Genomic DNA, 21,683 nt, shown 5'->3' with positions numbered 1-21,683 from the left:
TTTAAAGCAGTGAAGGGGTAAAAACAAACTTTACTTACTTACTAAGGCTTATCTATTTTTTTTTTTTCCTGTGAGGAAGATCGGCCCTGAGCTAACATCTGCCAATCCTCCTCTTTTTGCTGAGGAAGACTGGCCCTGGGCTAACATGCATGCCCATCTTCCTCCACTTTATATGGGACGCCGCCACAGCATGGCTTGACAAGCAGTGCATCAGTGCACTCCCGAGATCCGAACCAGTGACCCCCAGGCCACCACAGCAGAGCGTGCGCGCTTAACCACTTGCGCCACTGGGCCGGCCCCAAGGCTTATCTATTTTAAATTAAAGGATCATGTCCTTCGCTTAAAGGATCATGTCCTTCGCTTTCTTTCAAGATCACAACTTTCATGATCACTTAAGAACTATGATTTTTTGTTTTTAATATCAACAGAGTAACCTGTTAAAACAGCGGTTCTCAGGGCCAGCCCCGTGGCTTAGTGGTTAAGTGCACGCGCTCCACTACTGGCAACTGGGGTTCGGATCCCAGGCACGCACCGACGCACTGCTTGTCCGGCCATGCTGAGGCAGCGTCCCACATACAGCAACTAGAAGGATGTGCAACTATGACATACAACTATCTACTGAGGCTTTGGGGAGAAAAAGGAAAGAAAGAAAAAGGAGGAGGATTGGCAATAGATGTTAGCTCAGGGCTGGTCCTCCTCAGCAAAAAGAGGAGGATTGGCATGGATGTTAGCTCAGGGCTGATCTTCCTCACAAAAAAAAAAAAAAAAAACAGTGGTTCTCAAACTTTCACATGCTCAGGATTACCTGGAGGGCTTGTTAAAACACATATTGCTGCGCCTCACCACCCCCCGCCCCAAATTTCTATTTCAGTAGGTCTAGGGTGGGGTCTGAAAATTCAGTTTCCAGATGAGACTGATGCTGCTGATCTGGGAACCATCTTAAGAGAAGCACTTACCTGGCATAACCTTTTTCTCTTTCTTCCCAGATGTGTCCTTTTTGTTGATTGTGGTGATCTTTTTTACATCTATCTCTTGAAGTCGAATAATCTTCTTTGCCACTAAAAACCAATGGTTCACAAACTTTTTTGACTGCAGTCAACCTACCCAGTTAGGTAGAGGGAAAGGTCCTACATCCCCTCTATCTCACCTAATTCCATTTTGCTGTGAAAAAAAAGTTCAGTAATCATAATGAAAAGCCATAGTACAAGCATATTTGAGAGAGATTTTGTATATATCTTTTTAGCAGTAAGTGTATGGATGATTCATATGTGAGCCATAACAGATACTGAAAAATTATAGGTCAAAAATATTTTGCATGAAAATTATTTACTGTATAAAGTAGGGCTAATCAACAAACTACACTGATGATGATGCTAAACCACTAGTAATCTGAGTTAAAAAACAAAGATGGCAGCAATTGGACACAGCCAATTCAAGACCACATTGGTGAAACAGATGAAGGGTCCTTCCCCAAAATTACAGGAATTGGCGATGATCTGAATATGCACAGTAAGAGCTTTTTGCTAGGTTACCAAATATAGCTAGGCAGCCAGATTTCTTAGTAGAATACTGAATGTGACTCTTTAACAAAACTCTAGTAATGCCCTAATTCTAGTCCATGTACACCAAATTATAATATTTATAAACTCACTTGTATGGTTACTCATAAGTGTCTTTTGTAAGCTTCATAAATTTTAGGGAGTTGTGCATTATTATCTATAAGAACTCCAAGTCAAAGACTATTATTTGAGAATTACTGTATAAAGCAGTTACTACATTTCAATAATTACTGTATTTACTAGGAGAATAAAAAGTGTTTCACTTTTTATATTGTCATACTTGATCTTAACTTTAGATACTCCACATTTGGATTTAAATCCCTTCTTTCCCTTCATGTAAAAGGTAAAAATGACCTCATTTTAAACTGACATTTTGGGCTTGGTTGGTAATTTTAGTTAAGTAAAATACAAGCAATGTAATTCAATATTCTATCACATAGCTAGAAGATATTTTCTCTTTGGAAGTTGCGTTTTAAAATATCGATTGTCTGAAGAAGCTCCAGTTTGCTAATTCATTTCTGGAAGACCAGAAGTGACTTGGCTAAATCAGTTTTGCCTTGGCTGTTATTTGCCATGTGCTTAAAGATTCTTAAAATTCCTCAAAAAGGAAATACTAGTGAAATGCTACATTTTACTTTCTTAAAGGTGCACAGTGGGGACAACTTTTGATAATTTTAATGCTGTTCTGCAAAGCAACTCTGGCTGTGAACTATACTTGTATTTTCATCTTCCTATAGAGTTTATCGTGATTTAAAATGCAAGATGATAAGAAAAAAGGGCTAGTTCACCATATGGCCTTGGGTTCTTAAATAACGATCCATAGCGTAAAAGATTCAAGTTAGTTTATATCACATAGCGGTATAAAAGTTTTGTCAAGATCATTCCATATATACCATTAACCAAACAGCTTCAACAGGTGTCCCAACATGAGTATAGATATATTATCTTGGATAGTTCACCTCACTTCTCTGGACCGCAATTTCTACTGTAAAATGTTGGGGAAAGACGAGATAACCTTTAGGATGCCTACTAGCTCTGTAGCCTTCCCAAGGTCCATCCAGCTATATTTATTCATATTGACAGCGTTTTGGGTACAAGAATCTTTATTTTTTGCTTTTAACAACACACTGCTGGAAAGAACTAAAGGGTCATCTGGTCCACCTCTACTTCCTTTCCAGCTGGTTAGACTGAGGCCCAGTGAGGTGAAATGACTTGTCCAAGGTCACCCAGCTCAGACTTGGCACACTGCATATTATATCAGTATATCCTGTAACAAGCCACAAAGACTGGTTGTAGGTCAGCTGCTTCTGTATTTCTCACTTACACTTGTACATTTGGATTTCTACTTTTGACTGTAATTTTTAACTTGTCCAAACATTTAGAAATCCTCTAAACAGTCGCGGAAATCTCCAGGAGATGAAGATGACAAGGACTGCAAAGAAGAGGAAAACAAAAGCAGCTCTGAAGGTGGAGATGCCGGCAATGACACAAGAAACACAACTTCAGACTTGCAGAAAACCAGTGAAGGGGTAAGGATATGTGTGTAATTTCTCTTATCGTCTATTAACTAGAAGACATTTTGCTTCAGAATCAGGATCCATATCTTAGCATTAGTAAATGTTGTTTTAGTAAATGGAGAAATATTCTCAACCTGATGTGTATACCCACTCTCAGCTCCTGAATAAGTGATTAGATGCTTAGAGTCTGAGAATAAAAGATAGCCAGGTGAGAATTACACCTGCCTATCAGTTTGGAACTCTATGAACAGGTTTATTCTTTTTTAAACAAACTTCAGGGGCCTGCCCAGTGGCACAAGTGGTTGAGTGCGCGCGCTCCACTGCGGCGGCCCCGGGGTTCACCGGTTCAGATCCCGGGCACGCACCGACGCACTGCTTGGCAAGCCATGCTGTGGCGGCGTCCCATATAAAGTAGAGGAAGATGGGCACGGATGTTAGCCCAGGGCCAGTCTTTCTCGGCAAAAAAAAAGAGGAGGATTGGCAGATGTTAGCTCAGGGCTGATCTTCCTCACACACACAAAAAAATAATAACCTGTAAAATATATTATTATTACTCTTCTGTAAAATTCTGGTTTCAGCTGAGTTCTTATCTGTTCTTATCGGTACTATTTACCTCTCAGCTCTCTCCTCCTTCATCCAGTTATCCATAATTACTCACAAGTTATTACGATACTAATTGTTTCCTTATTCCTCTCACCCAGCTCAGCTTTACTCTCCTTTGCCTGTCTTCCTTCTCTTGACCTCTTTCCAGTAAATTAGTCCTCTGTCATTACCTTTGCCTGCAGCCCTCCCAGGGATACAGTCCTGCCAACAGTCACGGAAGGCTTGAGTACCTGACTCATTTGATTTCTTTTTATCCCACCTGGTACCTTCATCCCAGGTAGCTTCAATATGCATATAGCAAAAACTCCCGCGACTTCTCTCCCCGTTGCTGCCAAACTCATTTCTAGCTGCACTTCACTTCCTGTGACAGAAGAAGAGATAGTCTACACCCTTAATACCCAGAGTGTAGTCTGTGGACAAGTAGCATCAGCATCACCTGGGAGCTTGTTAGAAATGTAGATTTTTAGGCCCAACCCCAGACTTACTGAAACAGAATCTATATTTTAACTAAACCCCCAGGTCATTCATATGCACGTTAAAGTTTGAGAAGCATTAATCTCCACCTTTCTATTGCTGGGGTCCAGAAGATCATCTCCTCCTACTTCCTCCAAGGCCACACCCAGTCAGTTGTCCCCTTTCTCTCCTATACCTTAATCTTCTTTTCCACTGGCTCCTTCCCCAATGCCTGTAAACAGTATCAGGTATCCCTTAACCTTAAAGATACCTCCTTTCCCCCATATATTCTATTCTTTCCAACTTTCTCTTCATCTCTAAACTAAAAGAATTCTCTTTTCTCCCAGTGTCCATTTCTTCACCTTCTACTCATGCCTTAACCCACTGCACTCTTGTGTCATCCTTGACCATTTCATTGAAATTGCTCTTATAAAGGTCCCTAGTGATCCTCTCATTGCCAAATCCAGTGTCTCCTTTAATCTTTATTTTAACTCTGCAGCATTTAATACCATTAGCCACTTTCTTCTGCTAACTTTGCCTCCAGGTCACCAGTCTCTTCTGTTTCTCTCAGTTCCTTCTCAGTCTCTTTCTAGAGCTCCTTTCTTCAATCTGTCTTGGTGCACTTCTATTCTGAAAGCTTACCCTGTGTCCATCTTATCCACACACATGGTTTTAACTGTTATTTATTACTGATGACTTCTCACCCTGTATCTCTGCATTGTAGATTCATTTTCCTAACTGTTAATGAAACCATTTCTACTTGAATATCTTGAAAGCACCTCAGAAAATAGTTGCTACCAGAAGTAGCAACAGCAGCAGAGTCAGAGTAGTAGTGGCTCACATTTTTACTCTGTCACACACTCTGCTAAATGCTATGCACGCATCATCTCTTTTCATCCCCACACAAATCCCAGGAGGTAGGTCAGGTATTATCTCCATTTCGTAGCTAGGGAAACTGAGACTGAAAAGACTGGCCCAGGGTCACACAGCTAGTAAGACCCTGAAGGTGAAGCAAGAGCCTGAGATCCTTTTATTTTTAACCTGTTTTTAATAATATATTTGTTATATACAAGAGAATATATATATAATATAAAGTAATAAATATAGTATTCTTTTTTCTTTCTTTTTTTTTTGCTGAGGAAGATTCACCCTGAGCTAGCATCTGTTGCCAGTCTTCCCCTTTATTTTTTTTTTTTTTTTGCTTGAGGAAGATTAGCCCTGAGCTAACATCTGTGCCAGTCTTCCTCTACTTTGTATGTGGGTCGCTGCCACAGCAAAACAGAGTATTCTAATTAATCCAGTGACCCTACCACTCAACCCAAAAACCAAAACATAACAATAGCTTTTATCTATTTACACGTTCTTCCCCGTCCCATCTTCTTCCTACCCAGAGATGGCCACTAGTGTTGTCTTTATTATTTCCTTTCATTTTCAAAATTCTAGCCCATACGTAACATATAAGTATACAGTTAAATAATATAGTGTTTAATTTTGCTGGGTTTTGAGCTTTTTTAAAAATGGTGCCATTTACTCACTTCACTTCCAAGATTCCTTCATGTGGTTACGTGTAGAGTAGGTTTTTTTCACTGCTGTGTAATACTCAGTTTTATGAGTATACCACAATTTATTTACCCAGCCTCCTATTGGTGGACATTTTGGTTGTTTCCAGCTTTTTGCAATTATGAACTGTGTTGCTGTGAACAGTCTCATATTTGTCTCCTAGTGCACATATGCACAAGTTTCTTTAGGTATGTAAACTAGAACTAGGCATGCTGAGTCATGAGTATGGTTTTTAACTTTACAAGATAATGCCAAATTATTTTCCTAAGTAGTTGGACCAATTTACACTCCCAAGATCAGTGTACAAGCTTTCTGTGACTAACTTGGCATTGTCACACTTAAAAATTTTTGCCTATTGTGAGTGTACATTATAGTCTTAATTTGCAATACTTAGATTAATAATGAGGTTGAACTTCTTTTCATATGTTTATTTACCACCCATGTTGTGCAGTGCTTCATTTTGGTTTTATGCCCATTTTCCTATTGGTTTTTTCTTCCTTATTGATTTGTAGGACTCCTTTACATAGTCTGGATTCTAAGACGGGTGGTCACATGCATTGCAGATATCTTCTCCAAGTTTGTGGCTTTTTTCCTATTGGTTTTTTCTTCTTTATTGATTTGTAGGACTCCTTTATCCTTTACATAGTCTGGATTCTAAGATGTGTGGTCACATGCATTGCAGATATCTTCTCCAAGTTTGTGGCTTATCTATTCAATTTCTTTATGATACCTTTTGGTGAAAAGACTTTCTTAATTTTATTATAGTCAAATGTATCAAACTTTTCTTTTTATTGTTAGCATTTTTCTGTCTTGTTTAAGAAATCTTTTCCTATCTCAAGATCAGAAAGATATTCTCGTATATTTCCTTTTGAAATTGTAAAGTTTTGTTTTTAACATTTTAGTGTTTAATCCATCTGGAATTAATTTTGGTGTATGGTATGAGGTAGGATCCCGTTGCCTTTTTCCCCATAGCATAACAATTTGAACCAGCACCATTTATTAAATAGCTCCTCCTTTCTTCTCTGATCTGCAGTGTCATCTGTCATATGGGTTCTCGATTCTGTTCTGTAGGTTAGTACCATACTTTCTTAATTATAATAGCTTTAATATGGGTCCTGATATCCTGTAGGGCTAGTAGCTGAATCTTAAACTTTTTTTCAAGTACTTAATAGTCATGGTCCAGGATAGAAGGTCAAGAGGGGCTTTTTTTCTTGATGGGAAAATTTATAGCACATATGCTGGTAAGAATGATCCAAATGAGGAATGATCACACAATGATAATGTAAGAAAGAATTGCCAAAGCAGTGCCCTTCAGAAGGCAAGGAGACATAAGATCTAGAGCACATCTGGAGGGGTTACCTTAGTTAATCCATTGGAGTGGGAGGGAAGGCAAAGTGTTTCAGCATAGATACAGGTAAGTGGGTACTTGGGGTGAGAGCTTGTAAAAGTTCTCATCTGATGCTTCTGTTTTCTTAGGAAGCAAGGTCAACATTTGAGAATGAGAACAGGAAGAAGTGTTGGAAGTTTCAAGAGAGAGGAAAAGGGATAAAATAGTCACTTAGAAGAATAGAAGAGTGAATGGACTTGGGAAATGAAGTTGAATTGCCAGGCAGCAGTAAGGGCCCACTTGAGGTTAGTGGTCATGAATTTAAAGTGAGAACAGTTGGGATGGTTCTCTGTTTTTCTCCAGGCATATTCAATTCTGCAGTCACAGAGAGGCAGAGAATGAATTTAACTAGAATTGGGGTTTTCCCAGAGAGTAAAGGAGGTTAAAAGCAAGGGAGTTGGGGGGCCGTCCCGGTGGCGCAAGCAGTTAAGTGCGCGTGCTCCGCTGCGGCGGCCGGGGGTTCCCCGGTTCGGATCCCGGGCACGCACCGACGCACTGCTTGGCAAGCCATGCTGTGGCGGCATCCCATATAAAGTGGAGGAAGATGGGTACCGATGTTAGCCCAGGGCCAGTCTTCCTCAGCAAAAAGAGGAGGATTGGCAGATGTTAGCTCAGGGCCAATCTTCCTCACCAAAAAAAAAAAAAAAAAGGCAAGGGAGTTGGGGGTGTGTGTAAGGAAGGGAGCAATTATAACAATGGACCATGGAATCCAAAATATGTTTGGAGGGAAATAAGGACATGAGGAAGGGGTAGGATCAACAGGTTGTGAGTATCAAAGAATTACTGGAGTTGGAGTACTAGATAAAAAGAGTGAGCTGGAAAGATAAGTGGTGATAGAAGAGTGCAGTCTTTAAACCGGGTTATGGAAGGGTTGCAGTAGTTGCTGATGACAGTGCAGGTGCTACTGGTATTTTGAGTGGGACAAATCTTCACAGTGTGAGTACTGTCCACATCACAGGGCATTTAGTACTTTTGGTCCCTTCCCATTAAATGCCATAGAATCCTCAAGTTCTTATGACAACCTAAAGTGCTCCTATAATTTTGCCAACCAAAATAGTGACTTAAAACAGTATTTGCAAATACTCCCAGTGGTTGAGAATCATTTGTCTAAGAAATAACCATGGGAATGAGTGACTGAGATAGGGTAGAGGACAAGATCTTTGGAGGAGAGCAAGTCAAGGAACTAAGAGGCTAGAGTGTTGGAAAGACAATCTACATCTCAGCAATTATGATATTGAATGACAGTGGGCCAGAGCTAAAATCTTCAAGGAGTCAGGGAGAGTGACCCAGGGAGTCTGGAGATGACTTCAGGGAGGAGGGGTAATGGTTTACAGTATTGTAAAAGCTAGGAGGATTCTTTTTTTCTGGGGAAGGGAGCACAGGGGAGAGGAAGAATAGCCTAGAAATAGTAGTAAAGATCAAGAAGGACATTTTCCCCACATCCAGGGCCAGTAGTACAAGAGCTGTGGCAGAGGAAAGAGCTTCCATTTGAAAGGGTTGCAGGAGAAGCAACAGCACTATCCTCAGGGGAAGCCAGGTTTCAGTGAGAACAAGTTGGTGAGTAGAATATCTTGGAAATGCAAGTTGGGAATGTAGGAGATTTGTTATAATTTCCTAGGGGCCCAGTGGAAGAGATTGAGGAATTGGGCTAGGGAGTGGAGGGTTTAAGAGAAGAGGTCATAAACAAACATGTACACAGCTGACTGAGGATGAGAGTCCAGGAAGTGACAGATGCTCTGCAGCCCGTCTTGTGGTAACTGAAGTAAGCAAAGATAAAGGGCATAAGGATAAAAAGCTTGATGATCTCAAGACAGATGGTGGTGTTGAGGTTATGAGTATTGGTAGGAAGGAGAGAAGAGGTTCTTACAGGAACCCACAGAGTTCTGGGGCCCCCTTTACTTCCAGAGGCTCTCTGACTACATCCTTACTCCTGCCAATGGAAGCATGAGGCAGAAAGGGGCAGGCTCCAGAACACTTGGAGCTCCCCTTGATTCATGTGGCTATAAAGTAGAGGTTACTACTCTTTGTGGCCAGGCCACCAGGGACTGATTGGCTTGGGCCTGCTGTATTATCTATTGCTATGTTACAAATTACCCCAAAACTTAGTGGCTTAAAACAGCATTTATTATCTAGCATTTTCTATGGATGAGGAATCCACACAGGCATAATTTGTTGAGTTCTCTGTCTCTGGGTCTCTCCAAAGCTGCAATTAAGGTGTTAGCAGGGGCGCAAATCATTTTGAGGCTCACTTGGGGGTGGGTCCTCTTCCAAGCTCACTCAAGTAGTTGTTGGCAAGATTCAATACCTCACAGTTGTTGGACTGAGGGCCTCAGTTCCTCACTAACTGTTGGCCAGAGGCCTCCCTTGGTTCCTTGCCACATGAGTCTCTCCATAAGGCAGCTCCAATGTAACAGCTGGCTTCATCAGCAAGAGAGAGTGCTAGCAAGACAGAAGTCAGTCTTTTGTAATCTAATATCAGAAGTGACATCCCATCACTTTCGCCTCATTCTGTTAATTAGAAGCAAGTTACAAGCTCCAGCCCACACTCAAGGAGTGGGGCTTAGGCGAGGTTCTGAATACTAGGAGGCAGGATCATTGGAGACCATGTCAGAAAGCTGCCCATCCCTGAACCAACCACTGATAACAGCGGATTAGAACTGGCTTAGACCAGTCAGGTTCTACCCCTGGAGCTAGAGTCAAGTTCCCAAATGACAAGGCTATCCCATAATTGCTGAGAGGGGCAGAAGGTAGATTAAATGTTGGGAGGACAGCCACAGTGTTCACTATAACCACTAACCAGTGTCCATGCCTTTATTCTTCTGACCCTGGACCTACTGTTCTTTCTACAGTATAGTGCTGCCTCTTTATGTCTCCCAGTTGCCCTCAAGATCAGTTCCCAACTCCTTATTTCAGCATATAATGGCCTTCACACTCTGACCCTAATTTATCTTTCCAGCCTCATTTCTCACCATTTACTCTCATTTATTCTAAACCAATGGTTCGTCAAGCTTTTTGGTCTCAGGACCCCTTTAATACTCTTACAAGTTATTGAGGACTCCAAAGAGCTTTTGTTATAGCTATTGATCTTTACTTAATTAGAAATAAAAACAAATTTTAAGATAGTTATTAATTCATTTTAAAATAATAATAAACCCATTACTTAACATAAATAGCACATTTTTATGAAAAATAACTACATTTTCCCAAAGAAATTTTTTTTGAAAAAAATGACGTTTTATATTTTTTAAATATAATATTAATGTCTGGTTTAATAGAAGACTTGAGGATTCTCATATCTGCTTCTGTATTCAGTCTGTTGTGATATGTTATTTTGGTTGAAGTATATGAAGAAAATCTGGCCTCACATAGATATGTAGTTGGAAAATGGAGAGATGAGGATTTTAATAGTCTTTTCAGATCATTGTGGATATTATTCCTTGGTATTACACCAATTCTATAAGTGGCAGTTTCTTAAATGTTAATTACAATGTAGAATCAACTTTTTGTATTTTGTTAGGTTAAAATCTACTGGACTGGGGCCGGCCTGGGTGGTGCAGCAGTTTAAGTGCGCGTGCTCCACTTCAGCGGCCTGGGCTTCGCAGCTTTGGAGCCCAGGCGCACGCTGACGCACCACTTGTCAAGCCATGTTGTGGTGGCATCCCATATAAAGTAGAGAAAGATGGGTATGGATGTTAGCCCAGGGCCAATCTTCCTCAGCAAAAAAAAAAAAAAAAAAAAAAAAAGGAGGATTGGCATCGGATGTTAGCTGTTAGCTCAGGGCTGATCTTCCTCACAAAAAAAAAAATCTATTGGACTGTCTGGCACTTTGAATAGCTTTTACCCATTTGGAAAATATTGGTTCCCTGAGTTATTCAGGTCTTCCAAGTATTTCATTGTAAAATATTTTTAATCATATTTTTTAATATCACTACCTATTTTGTCAGAAAAATCTTTTAAGTATTGAGAAGCTGTCAATCATGGAGGATTTAAGTTTTCCAGAATTCCTATTTTCACTTAAAATCTCAAATTTTATCATTGACAGTAAATACTGCCAGTTGTTTTCCTTCAAGTAATAGGCTTATTTCATTTATTTTTGACAAAGTGCCAGATACTCACGTCTGAATAACCATAGTTTATCTTCATCATTTTTTCAAGTAAAAATGGTGCTCCATGAAAAGATCCTATGACTTCCACTGCCTCGTAACTTCTGCTTACTGTGTTCTGGGTATCCTTCAGCTTTGCTACCACCCTACAGCGCTCCATGTGCCTCACATGCAGATGCCTCAAGAGAGAATCTGATTGGATTAACCAGCCATTATCCATTCTGGGAGTGGCATGGCACCAAGCATGGCAGCCAGGGCAAAGGAGCCACTTCTGGTGGCTCACTTGGAGGAGACTTCCGGTCGACAAACGCTCAGAACACTATGTCCCAAATATACACCATTATAAACTATCAAGATATTTTTTGATGCACAGATGCAAATACAGTCATGAGCCATGTAACGTTTCAGTCAACGAGGGACTGCATATATAACAATGGTCCCATAACATTAGTACCATATAGCATAGGTGTGTGGTGGGCTATACCATCTAGGTTTGTGAGAGTATACTCTGTGATGTTTGTACAATGACGAAATTTCCTAACGGTGCATTTCTCAGCAGTATCCCCGTTGTTAAGCTACTCATGACTATAGAGTGATTATGGTATGAAAAGTAAAAGAAAAAAAAAAGATTTAGATTGATAATTTGCTTTTATAAGCACCCATTTGACAGCATCTTGTTTAAAGACCAAAGAAAACCATATCCTTAAAGTTGTAGTCACATTCCAGTACCACCTTCACTTTGTTTGGGGCATCAATAATATTCTGAGGCTGCTCTGGGACCACTTCTTCCAAAAATATTATTCAGTGTGGATTGAGTAGTTCTTAATATGAATTTTCTACCAAAATTTTCTATGTTTACCATTCTATGTAAACAGAATTTATTGCCTTTCACATTAATATTAATAAAAAGACATTGCTAATAAAAAGACATTATTAAAGAAGTTTCTTTAGTTGATTAACAGTTTTCATTGTTTTAATGGACGTCTTCCTCCTTCACGAGGGAGGAAAATCCTCCAAAGACTGTGCATATGATCTTATATCAGTATTTTTATTTGTTAATAAATAACTAGGAGTCACTAGTGAGGCACTGCATTTTGCAAACTCAGAGATTTTAAATGCGATTTTTTTTTTTTTTTTTTTTTTCCCAAGATTGGCTTTCTCATTTTGGTAGGAGCAGAGAAGGCTAAGAAATGTATTTTTGCCATCTTGAGAGGATGGTAGGTTTAGTAACTTCTCCTATTTGAAGGTCCTGGAATTATTTATATATGGCATTATATACAGTACAGTATAGATTTTGGCTATATAAGTGAGAACATCATACCCATGAGTGAGCACGTGTGCTTACAAACAAGCTCATTCACTTAGTGAAGTCAAAAGCTGAAACAAGCTGTTTTTAGAAAAAATATTTGGGGCCTGAATACCCTCTTTCATTCATCCCATGAGAGTATTACTAGGGGGTTAAATATATTTGGGTTAATGATAAAGAAAACAAAAATAGCATTCCTATGGGGAAATGTAACCTGACACAATTTAAATTGGGACCCAAATTGAAACATATTTCTTTTAGAAAATGGAAATATTTTATCTTTGTCACATGGATGCCATCTAAATTTTAAGAGAAATCTAGGCTTCCTTTCTTTTTATACATCTTGATTTTAACTCTTATATTTCTTTAAGCCATTTGTCACAAGTAATTAAGTTGTAAATATTATACAGAATAATAATAACACTCCAAATGCTTTTTAAATGTTAGGCAGCTTATCTTTTTTTGTAACACCACAGTCCTTACAAAGATAATCTCACTTTCTCCATTGACTTTATATATCCCAGCAATACACGGTGTCCTGGAGTTGTACAGAGTGCACAGTATTGCACTCTGTGCCCTGCCAGACAGTAGACAAAGTTTACTGTTTTTTTTCTTTTTGTTTAATGGAAAAATGCTGTACTGGTTCCTTTAGCTTTTTGCATTGATAGGTATAAAGCAAAGCCTCAGAGGCTGTTCTTGCTAAGTATTGTTAATGCTGCAATGTAGATTAAAATCTCAGAAAATCCAGTTATTATACTGTATAGGTGTGGATAGCTTTTATTGTTAATATCCTAAATCACCTAAGGGCTTGTTTTCTTTCCTTTTTTTACAGACCTAACTGCCATAATGAATGCTGCATATTAAGAGAAACCACGTGAAGGTTATACGTTTGGTTGTCCCATATTCTTGGATTTGATATGAACCAACACATAATCCTTGTTGTCATTGACAGAATCCCAGTTTGTATGTACATTATTCACATTCCTCTCTGTTGTGTTTTGGGGGAAAAAAAGACATTTTAGCCTTTTTTAAGGTTATTGATTTAATTTTATGTTATTTGGTTGCATGAAGTTGCCCTTAACCACTAAGGATTATCAAGATTTTTGCACAAATTTATACATGTCTAGGATCCTTTTATCAAGGCAGTTATTTTCATCATTCTGCTGCCTTTACTCTATCATCACCAAACACTCAGTTAAATATAAATTAGCATTTTTTTAAGATGACCACTCAACATAATGCTTAAGGAATTTTCTCTCTGTGACAGAACCCAAGAACCAATTCCTTGATACATAATGTTGGCATATTGAAGATGAAATTAAAATTGTCCTTCAGTTTTGAGGCCATTTGTAAAATTTAATCATATTGTAAAATATCTATTCTGTATTAGAAATAGCTAGTTGATAGCTTATACTTCTCAAAACTCATGTTATGTACACAAACTCAGTTTCTATATGTGAAGTTAGTGAGTCTTTTGTGTTACTCCAAAATAAAGGCAATGATTTATTTTTTCCCAATACAATTTGAGCTAATCACTCAAGGTGGATACTTTACATTTTAAAGCTGGAACCAGCAGTAGCCCTATGGGAAACCAGACAAAGCATTGACTTTTAAATATAGACTTTTAAAATGAACTGTTGTTTTCTTTTGGAACTAGAATTAGAATAGTTAATATTCATCCACAAACCATTATTATGTGTACATTATTGTTGCTATTGTGATAATAGAGAATTTTATTTATTTTTATGCCAGCTTATATTGTGAGAACACATTTAGTCAGTTTGGGTTTTATCAATCCTGTTATGCTTGTCTTTGGAACATCTTTTGCGTATTCAAGGTTTGTAGTTGAAAAGTTTACTGTAAAAAAAATCAAAAACAAAAAAATGTATTGTTTTTACAGAATAAATTTATTGGAATGTGTACTGGGAGTAAGATTTGAGGTTGTAAACAACTAAGTTAGTGTAATTTGGCTTCATATGTGTAATGTGAGGTATTAATGTAATTCATATATTAAAGCAAAAATTGTTAACAGCAAGTTGACAATAGAATCAAGTGCAGGTGAGGGTTTTCTTTTTTTTTTTTTAAACATTCTCTGGGTTTTAGGTTTTTTGGAGGGAGGGAGAGGAATGGCTACATGGTCGCTTGCACATCTAAGATAATATTCACCTGCTCAGTGGACCCTAAATTCACACGATTAACATTATCCATGCATTGATTTGGACCTCATTTTCTTTCAGTTTTCTTATTTTAGTGAACAGCTAATAAATAATATCAAGAGAAAATGTGAGACACTCCAAAAGCCTAGGGCCGTCAATGGTGATGGTGGTGATGATGGCAGCTGAGCGTGTGAAAGCACTGATCCACTTACTACCCTAGGGCACTGAGGAGGTGGCTGTATTTTTGGTTTGTTTCTCTCATTTAGCAAATATCGATTTTTTTCTGTTGTACTCACTCATAATTCCAAATATGAAAAGTTCATTAAAGGATAGTAAAGATGCCAATCCAGTTCTTTTTCCTTGAAAGGTACTTTTTAATTTTGAGTATGTTGATTTAATTTAAAATTAATGAAATTTAATTAATTCATCAAAGGCCTCTTCGTTGCTCACACTAAAACATAAGGAGAATGTAGATGACATTTTGAATTGAAACATATAATTGACAGATTTTTAAAATAAAAAGCCTAAAGACTATAAAACTTTTTCTGGGAAAAAATATATAAAATGTTTTAAATTTAATAAGATTTATCTTCATAAAAGGCCAAAAATAATTTTATTAAAAATGTACACAGAAATACAATAGAAATATTTCCAGTCACCAATAAAACAAGTATTCATTAAGGATAATGATCAAGTTATCGATCCCTCCTCATCTATTTAGACACAAAAAAATTTTTTAATAAAAGCAATTTTTAAAACAGCAGTAAAGAATATACTTTCCTTGCGAAAACATTTTTCAAACAACATTTAAAAATATTCTAATGATTTGCCTTTTATATTGAGGTTGATAACGAAGCATATATATCTTATATGCAAAAAATATTTCTCCAGTCTGTATTTGCTATTTTGAATTTTTTAATATGCACAGACCATATTCACTTTTGAATAGTTTTCGTTTTCATGCTCATTATTGTAGGAGCTAAACTGTGATTTTTCACACTTATATGTAATATGTGCAAACAATATTGAGATAGATGGTCAAGTTTATTTACAAATAATTTTGAATATATTTCTTTAAACAAATTGTTTCTCAACAACTTCAATTTTCCTTCAAAAAAAGAAAATTTACCCACACAAAACCATGTGAGAGCTCACACATACAGTGCAGAGCAAGAATTTATGTATTCTTAAGTGTTCGTGTATGGGAAGGGAGTGAAATGGGACAAAATATCAGTACGAGGATAACAAAAGTCAGTAATCTAGAGAGAAAAGAACATGAAATAATGTTTTTATTCAACTTTTTCATCTGCCTTTGTTTTTATGAAGAACTCTGGTTTGTAGATACAGCGATAGGCCAAGAGCTGAGGAAGAACTCCATATGCTATGTTTAATGCTAAAAAAAGGATTTTCGCTTCTTCGGGGACTCTGTAGACATAAGCAGTTCTAGCATGAAGAGAAGCACCGATGTGAGAAAACTGAGCCTGTTGCATTTAAAAAAAAGGGGGGGGGGGGTAAGCGTGAATTTTGTGTTCAGTTGGATGAACGATGAGTTCTAAATGATTCATTCAGATCATGTTCCTGTGCCCTCAAAACCAGTGCTTTCAAACAATCCATAGTCTTCAGTTTTTCACTGAATTTACGGCCAGTCTTAAGACACACAACTGTTCCAATAAAGTATACCTTCTTTAATGTGGCTTTATCACGCCAGCTATTCTTTAACCCACCCAGTTCCCCATACCAAACATTAGTGGCTCAGTTTAACAGAAAATCTGAACAAAATCTCAAGTTTGTTTCTGATTTGCATTCTGGAAATCCTATATAGGAACTCAGTTGTGGCTCACAAAATGTGTTCCAGTGAAAATGAAGAAAGTACAGAATTTAGAAAGCTAACATATTTTTAGCTTACTATTTAAAGAGAAGCACTGAGGACCTCAACTTCATTTATCAGTCTTTCACCTACTCCTTGGAGCAGGAGCTCGGAGCCCTTCATTATGTATTTTTTTGTTGGTTTATTTATTCATGTATTTGTTTTTTATGCAACTTAAAAAATACTAAAGGTTGTTTTGTAAGATATGGTTGTTAGCAACTTGGGTGGGGGTAGGATTATGGTTGCTCTTTATAAAATGTCAAATGTAGAGCAGGCAACCTTTTCAAGTCAAATTACAATTTATTTAGAAGTACAGCTTGTCAGCATAATCTGAGTTTACAAGACGGAAAAGCAAGTGCTTCCCATTTGTACTTATAAACATGTACTTGTTCAGAACATACATTTAGAATGTACCAGTTGATCTTTTTTGATACTTTTCATAAGCACAGGGGAAAACGATTAGAAAAGGCTTCTGTGAGAAGATTCCCTCAGGATCCTTCTATCGTTACAAAATGCAGCGCTGGAGTCTGCATTTTCATAGCTTACTGAAATTCAGGATATACATGAATAAAGGATCGAGAGTCTAAATGTAGTAAGTGGCGAATTATTAATTCATCAGGATCAAAGTGAAGAGACAAAAGATATTACAATCTGAAGAAGGCACAAAAGTAACAAGAATGAAAAACTATAAATAATTTGCTTAAAATACGTATCTTGCATTTCCTTCCATATGAAATCAGAATATTCTGCTAAGTGATTAACAGATAAAAGTGTTACTGGGGGGGGCGGGGGCCCGCCCCGTGGTGCAAGCAGTTAAGTGCGCGTGCTCTGCTGTGGCGGCCCAGGGTTCGCCGGTTGGGATCCCGGGCGCGCGCACCGACGCACCACTTGGCAAGCCATGCTGTGGCGGCGTCCCATATAAAGTGGAGGAAGATGAGCACAGATGTTAGCCCAGGGCCAGTCTTCCTCAACAAAAAAAGAGGAGGATTGGCAGATGTTAGCTCAGGGCCCATCTTCCTCACAAAAAAAAAAAAGTGTTACTTGGCATTTGACTTTACCATGACAGGAAAAGGACAAGCTTTCATAAGCAGCATGTGTCTGCATTTGTATCAGTGACGGATATTTTCACAGGCTACATTTTTATAAATTACTGATCCATTCTGTGTGCCTCTGGTACAGTTTTGCTACTCTCTGGAGATAGAAGTTAAATTACTGTGGTATGTTGCCAAGGACCAAGAGGTGAATCATCTGGATGCACCTCTGCATAGTGATCCTCGAGGTACTGAGAGGGCTCTGCCCTCAAACACTCCTCCCCTGGGCATATGCCCCAACAGAACCCAGCCCACTCTAAGCATTTCATCTCTGGGCTATGAAGACAAAAGACCTTGAGAGTAAAGGGCATTTGAGAGGCAGCCCTGAGGAGCTGCTCTTTTGGACATTGTAGGAACACTGAACAGGAGCTTGGTCCCCGTCACTGTTTTTCCCTAGGGCCTATTTTGAATAACTGTTTTTCTGAATAATATAACTAAACTTTTTCTTCTGGACTAAAGGCCAGATATGAACCCAGATTTTCAGAAATGTAAGTTTGGTGTCCCTATCTTTATAGACACTTGTACACATCACAAAAATCATCAAATTTGGGGAAATGCCAACCATACTTGGAGAGAATAGGTGATATGAGTAATCATGCCTACTTGCATAGGGAAACCTGCATAAAAAATCACTGAGTCCGTAGACTCTTTTTCCTGCACTAACCAGTGCAGTTAATACCTCATTTTCAAAAACAGCAAACTCATGGCAACATTAAAAAATGATCATGTCCTTAGATTAGATTGTAAGCCCACTGGGCAGGTACTATGTCTAATGTTTTGTGTGGCACCTATCACATTGTTAGAACTTAATAAATGTTCAACAATAATGGTCTTGTGACTGTCAAAATAGAAGAAGTTTCTACAAAGCATTTCTCTATTTATATACCTGTTTTAGTAGGCCTTTTTCTTCAGAATTATTCAACAAGGGGCAAAGTTTTATATGTCTAATCAAAAGAGGTGTAGGTGAGAGAAGCAGCCTGAGGCCAGTTTTTTGTGGTGTCGGTATTACAGTTCTAATGGGTTTATGGTTCTAATGGAGGTACTTATGGTGGCCACACCTCCCGCTGAGTGAGCACGCAGCTGTAGCTTCCTCCGAAAGCATATGGTGGTGTCTGTTCCAGGGGTCTAAAGTTTCAGAAAGACCTCAGTCTCACCTGAGGAGGGCTTCCTTCCTGAGCACATAGCTAGGGGGCTGCATCATGCCTCCTGAGTGCTGTTCCCATTAGCACACAGGCCTTCTTATCACGGGGAGAGCTCAGCCTGAGCACTATGCTGGGGTCAAGTGGCTCAATGAACTCCGTGCTGCTGAAGTGACATGTGGCCCAAGATTATAGGTACAAGTAATGGATCCTAGAAATTTCTCCAAAATTCAGTGATGTGAGTGAGGTTGAACCCCTAATAATTTTTCTTCTGCTTCAGTCGAAATCATTTTTCACCTTAAAGAAATTTAATTAAGAGATATATTTTGATTTTTTTTTGAATGGATGATTAGGATGGACAATGAGGCAATAAAGGTAAAGAAAGGTTAAATTGTAATAGCTCTGTTTTCTTATATTTAGAGAGACAACCTGGAAAGGATGACTAAAAATCACAATCCTGGCTCCAGAAAGGAGAACTCAGAGTTTTATGTGTTCACATAAATATTATAGGCAAAAACTGTCATTGGGACAATAGCCAGGCTATTTCACCCCTACAGTGTAAGCAGCTAATCCAGAGCCATGTTATCATTTCTTAGGGTTTTCTGAGCAGCATAGTCTAAGAGGTTAAAAACACTGACTCTGGAACCAGATGGACAGCTTCAAATCCCTGCTCCACCCCAAACCAGCAGTATGACCTTGCTTCAGTCTGTAACCTCTTTGGCTTCCTCATCTGTAAAAGCATGATAATAACGGAGCCTACCTCACACGATTGTTATGTGGGTTCAGTGAGTTGATCTTTGTGAAGTGCTTCGGACAGTGCCAAGCACGTGGCGCTCTTCCACAGACACAGATACAAAACCCAATTGCAATACCTGTTCGTGATCTGGCACTCTACTTTGTTAAAAACCTGGGCTCTTTGTTTTAGATCCTCTTGCTGACCTTCGACAATTTCAAGACTGTCTGTCTCCACCAAAGGATAATAAGCATGTAAAGATATTAAACCCAAAGTCTAGTTTTAATACTAAATATGTTTAGTGATGAATCACACAAGAAGCAGATGATTAAGATGAGATTTTCATTAGTATCCCAATTATCTATTTTCTTCCTAAACCTTGACTTTCAAATATTTCTTAAAGATTTTGATAAAGGAAAAAACTTATTAAGTTCGCCTCAGTAGAGTCAACTCTTCACAACCAAATTTCCACAGACGAGCCTCCAGACCCTTCGTGAGAAGGCACATGGCACCTGCATAGCCAGGGAGCAGGAGGGTGAGGCAGTGAGTAGGAAGGGGTATGGCCTGGCTGAGGTGGAACTGCTGCTCCGTGGCCGGGGGTGTTACTGGATGGCGTGGCAGGTGCCCTACCAAACCCACTGTGAATCTATCCCAAAGCTTTCTCCCAGTTTCTCTGATTTTTAGGTAATTATATACAATACACATAGCTACAGATTAATTAATGAATCTTCTGAGCAACATAAGGCATTTTTTCCTCCAGACTCTTATTGGGAATCTTCTCCCAACAACAACAACAACAATAATAATAAGAGCAACAAAGAGGTTGACAGCTTATTATATGCCAGGCACTGTCCTAAGCCCTTTACATATATTACCTCATTTAGTCCTCACAGCAGCTCTGTGAGAAAGGTACTGTTATTCTCTTTACTTGACATAGGAGGAAACCGAGACTCAGAGGGGAGTAACCAGGTCACTGAGATGATCAGCACAAGCTGAGCTGTGAGCCAGTCTGCCTCCAGAGCTCATGCTCTTAGCCATGTAGACTATACTGGCTCTGGGTTTTTTCTTTAATTTTCAATGAGAGTCTTAGCCATGTAGACTATACTGGCTCTGGGTTTTTTCTTTAATTTTCAATGAGAGTCTTAGCCATGTAGACTATACTGGCTCTGGGGTTTTTCTTTAATTTTCAATGAGAGTCTTAGCCATGTAGACTATACTGGCTCTGGGTTTTTTCTTTAATTTTCAATGAGAGAAGAATTCTTCAATTGATAGAAAATGGTAATAAGTGGATCTAAGCAGCCTGTAATACTTTTCACACTAGACTTGCAACTTTAATCCTATGATAAGGACTTTATATGAAAAGTCCACTTGGACTTATGACTAAGTCCCCAGTGGAACCCTTTGGTGTAAAATGTGCCCTGATTTTATTTTTACTTTATGATTGATCTTTTGATTTCTGAAGGCAGCAGATTTGACAGACTCTTACATGGTCTGAAATCAGGACCCGAAAACTACTTAACATGTTTTCCATTGACTTGTACTGATCTAGAAGTTTTTTTAAGATTTTTTTTCCTATTAAATCACATAGACTTGGGGGTTCACTAGGTTTTTCAGTAAATGCAGGTGTTGATAAAGTTAGTGGGATCCTGAATGCATCGAGCTCCTAAATTAGGACTGACAGTTTGGGCAAGCTGGGGGTGCCGGTCAGGCTTCTGGAGGGCGCTTTCTGTGATTGGGCCAGACACCCTCCTGCGACAAGCTTCACCAATAAGCAAGTGTTCACTAAGTAGAAAACAAATCACGTGACAAATTCAACCTTCTTATCATATGCAGTTCTGCTGCAATATGATTTGTAACTTCCTTAGGCTAAACACTCCCAATAGGTAGATATTAAAGCCCAGCCAAGAGCAATGGGAATGCCAGTGACATAATACTCGGATTACACCATTCTTCTGCTGGATTGGGAGAAACAGCCTTCTGACATGTACAGGATCTAGTCATTAGCCTCAGGCTACCTTGTCAAATTGGGCAGTGATGGAGAAGCCCAAGGATTCCTGCAAGGCCTGGGGTCTGGCTGGAGCTGCCACTGCTGCTGCCAGTTGCTCTGCTGGCCACACTGCCCTTCCCAGAGCCGCCTGGCTGGAGTCACAGGTGCCCGTCTGCAAGCTTAGCTTCCCCAGCAGGTACACTGGGGTCAGTCTTACTGCTA

The 21,683-nt window shown here is 38.9% G+C and overlaps 2 protein-coding genes across 5 annotated transcripts in view; one reads left to right on the top strand and one right to left on the bottom strand.

The window, feature by feature from the left end:
• The window catches only part of HDGFL3 (HDGF like 3), a 78,128-nt gene extending 63,135 nt beyond the window's left edge, over window positions 1-14,993 (top strand). For both annotated transcript variants that reach the window (XM_004431993.3, XM_087429025.1), the window contains exons 5-6: window positions 2,942-3,088; window positions 13,321-14,993. In XM_004431993.3, the coding sequence (XP_004432050.1) occupies window positions 2,942-3,088; window positions 13,321-13,326 (153 nt within the window). In that variant the 3' untranslated portion in view covers window positions 13,327-14,993. The remainder of the gene's footprint in view (window positions 1-2,941; window positions 3,089-13,320) is intronic.
• Window positions 14,994-15,915: 922 nt separating this feature from the next.
• Window positions 15,916-21,683, bottom strand: part of TM6SF1 (transmembrane 6 superfamily member 1) — a 29,146-nt gene continuing 23,378 nt past the window's right edge. For all 3 annotated transcript variants that reach the window (XM_087429023.1, XM_004431991.3, XM_087429024.1), the window contains one exon: window positions 15,916-16,125. In XM_087429023.1, the coding sequence (XP_087285149.1) occupies window positions 15,934-16,125 (192 nt within the window). In that variant the 3' untranslated portion in view covers window positions 15,916-15,933. The remainder of the gene's footprint in view (window positions 16,126-21,683) is intronic.

This window comes from Ceratotherium simum, chromosome 3 (assembly GCF_057802395.1).
Source record: "Ceratotherium simum simum isolate JZ-2026a chromosome 3, ASM5780239v1, whole genome shotgun sequence".
Lineage (NCBI taxonomy): Eukaryota > Metazoa > Chordata > Mammalia > Perissodactyla > Rhinocerotidae > Ceratotherium > Ceratotherium simum.
Note: the sequence above shows the minus strand (reverse complement) of the source record. Positions and strands in the feature narration are given on the sequence as shown.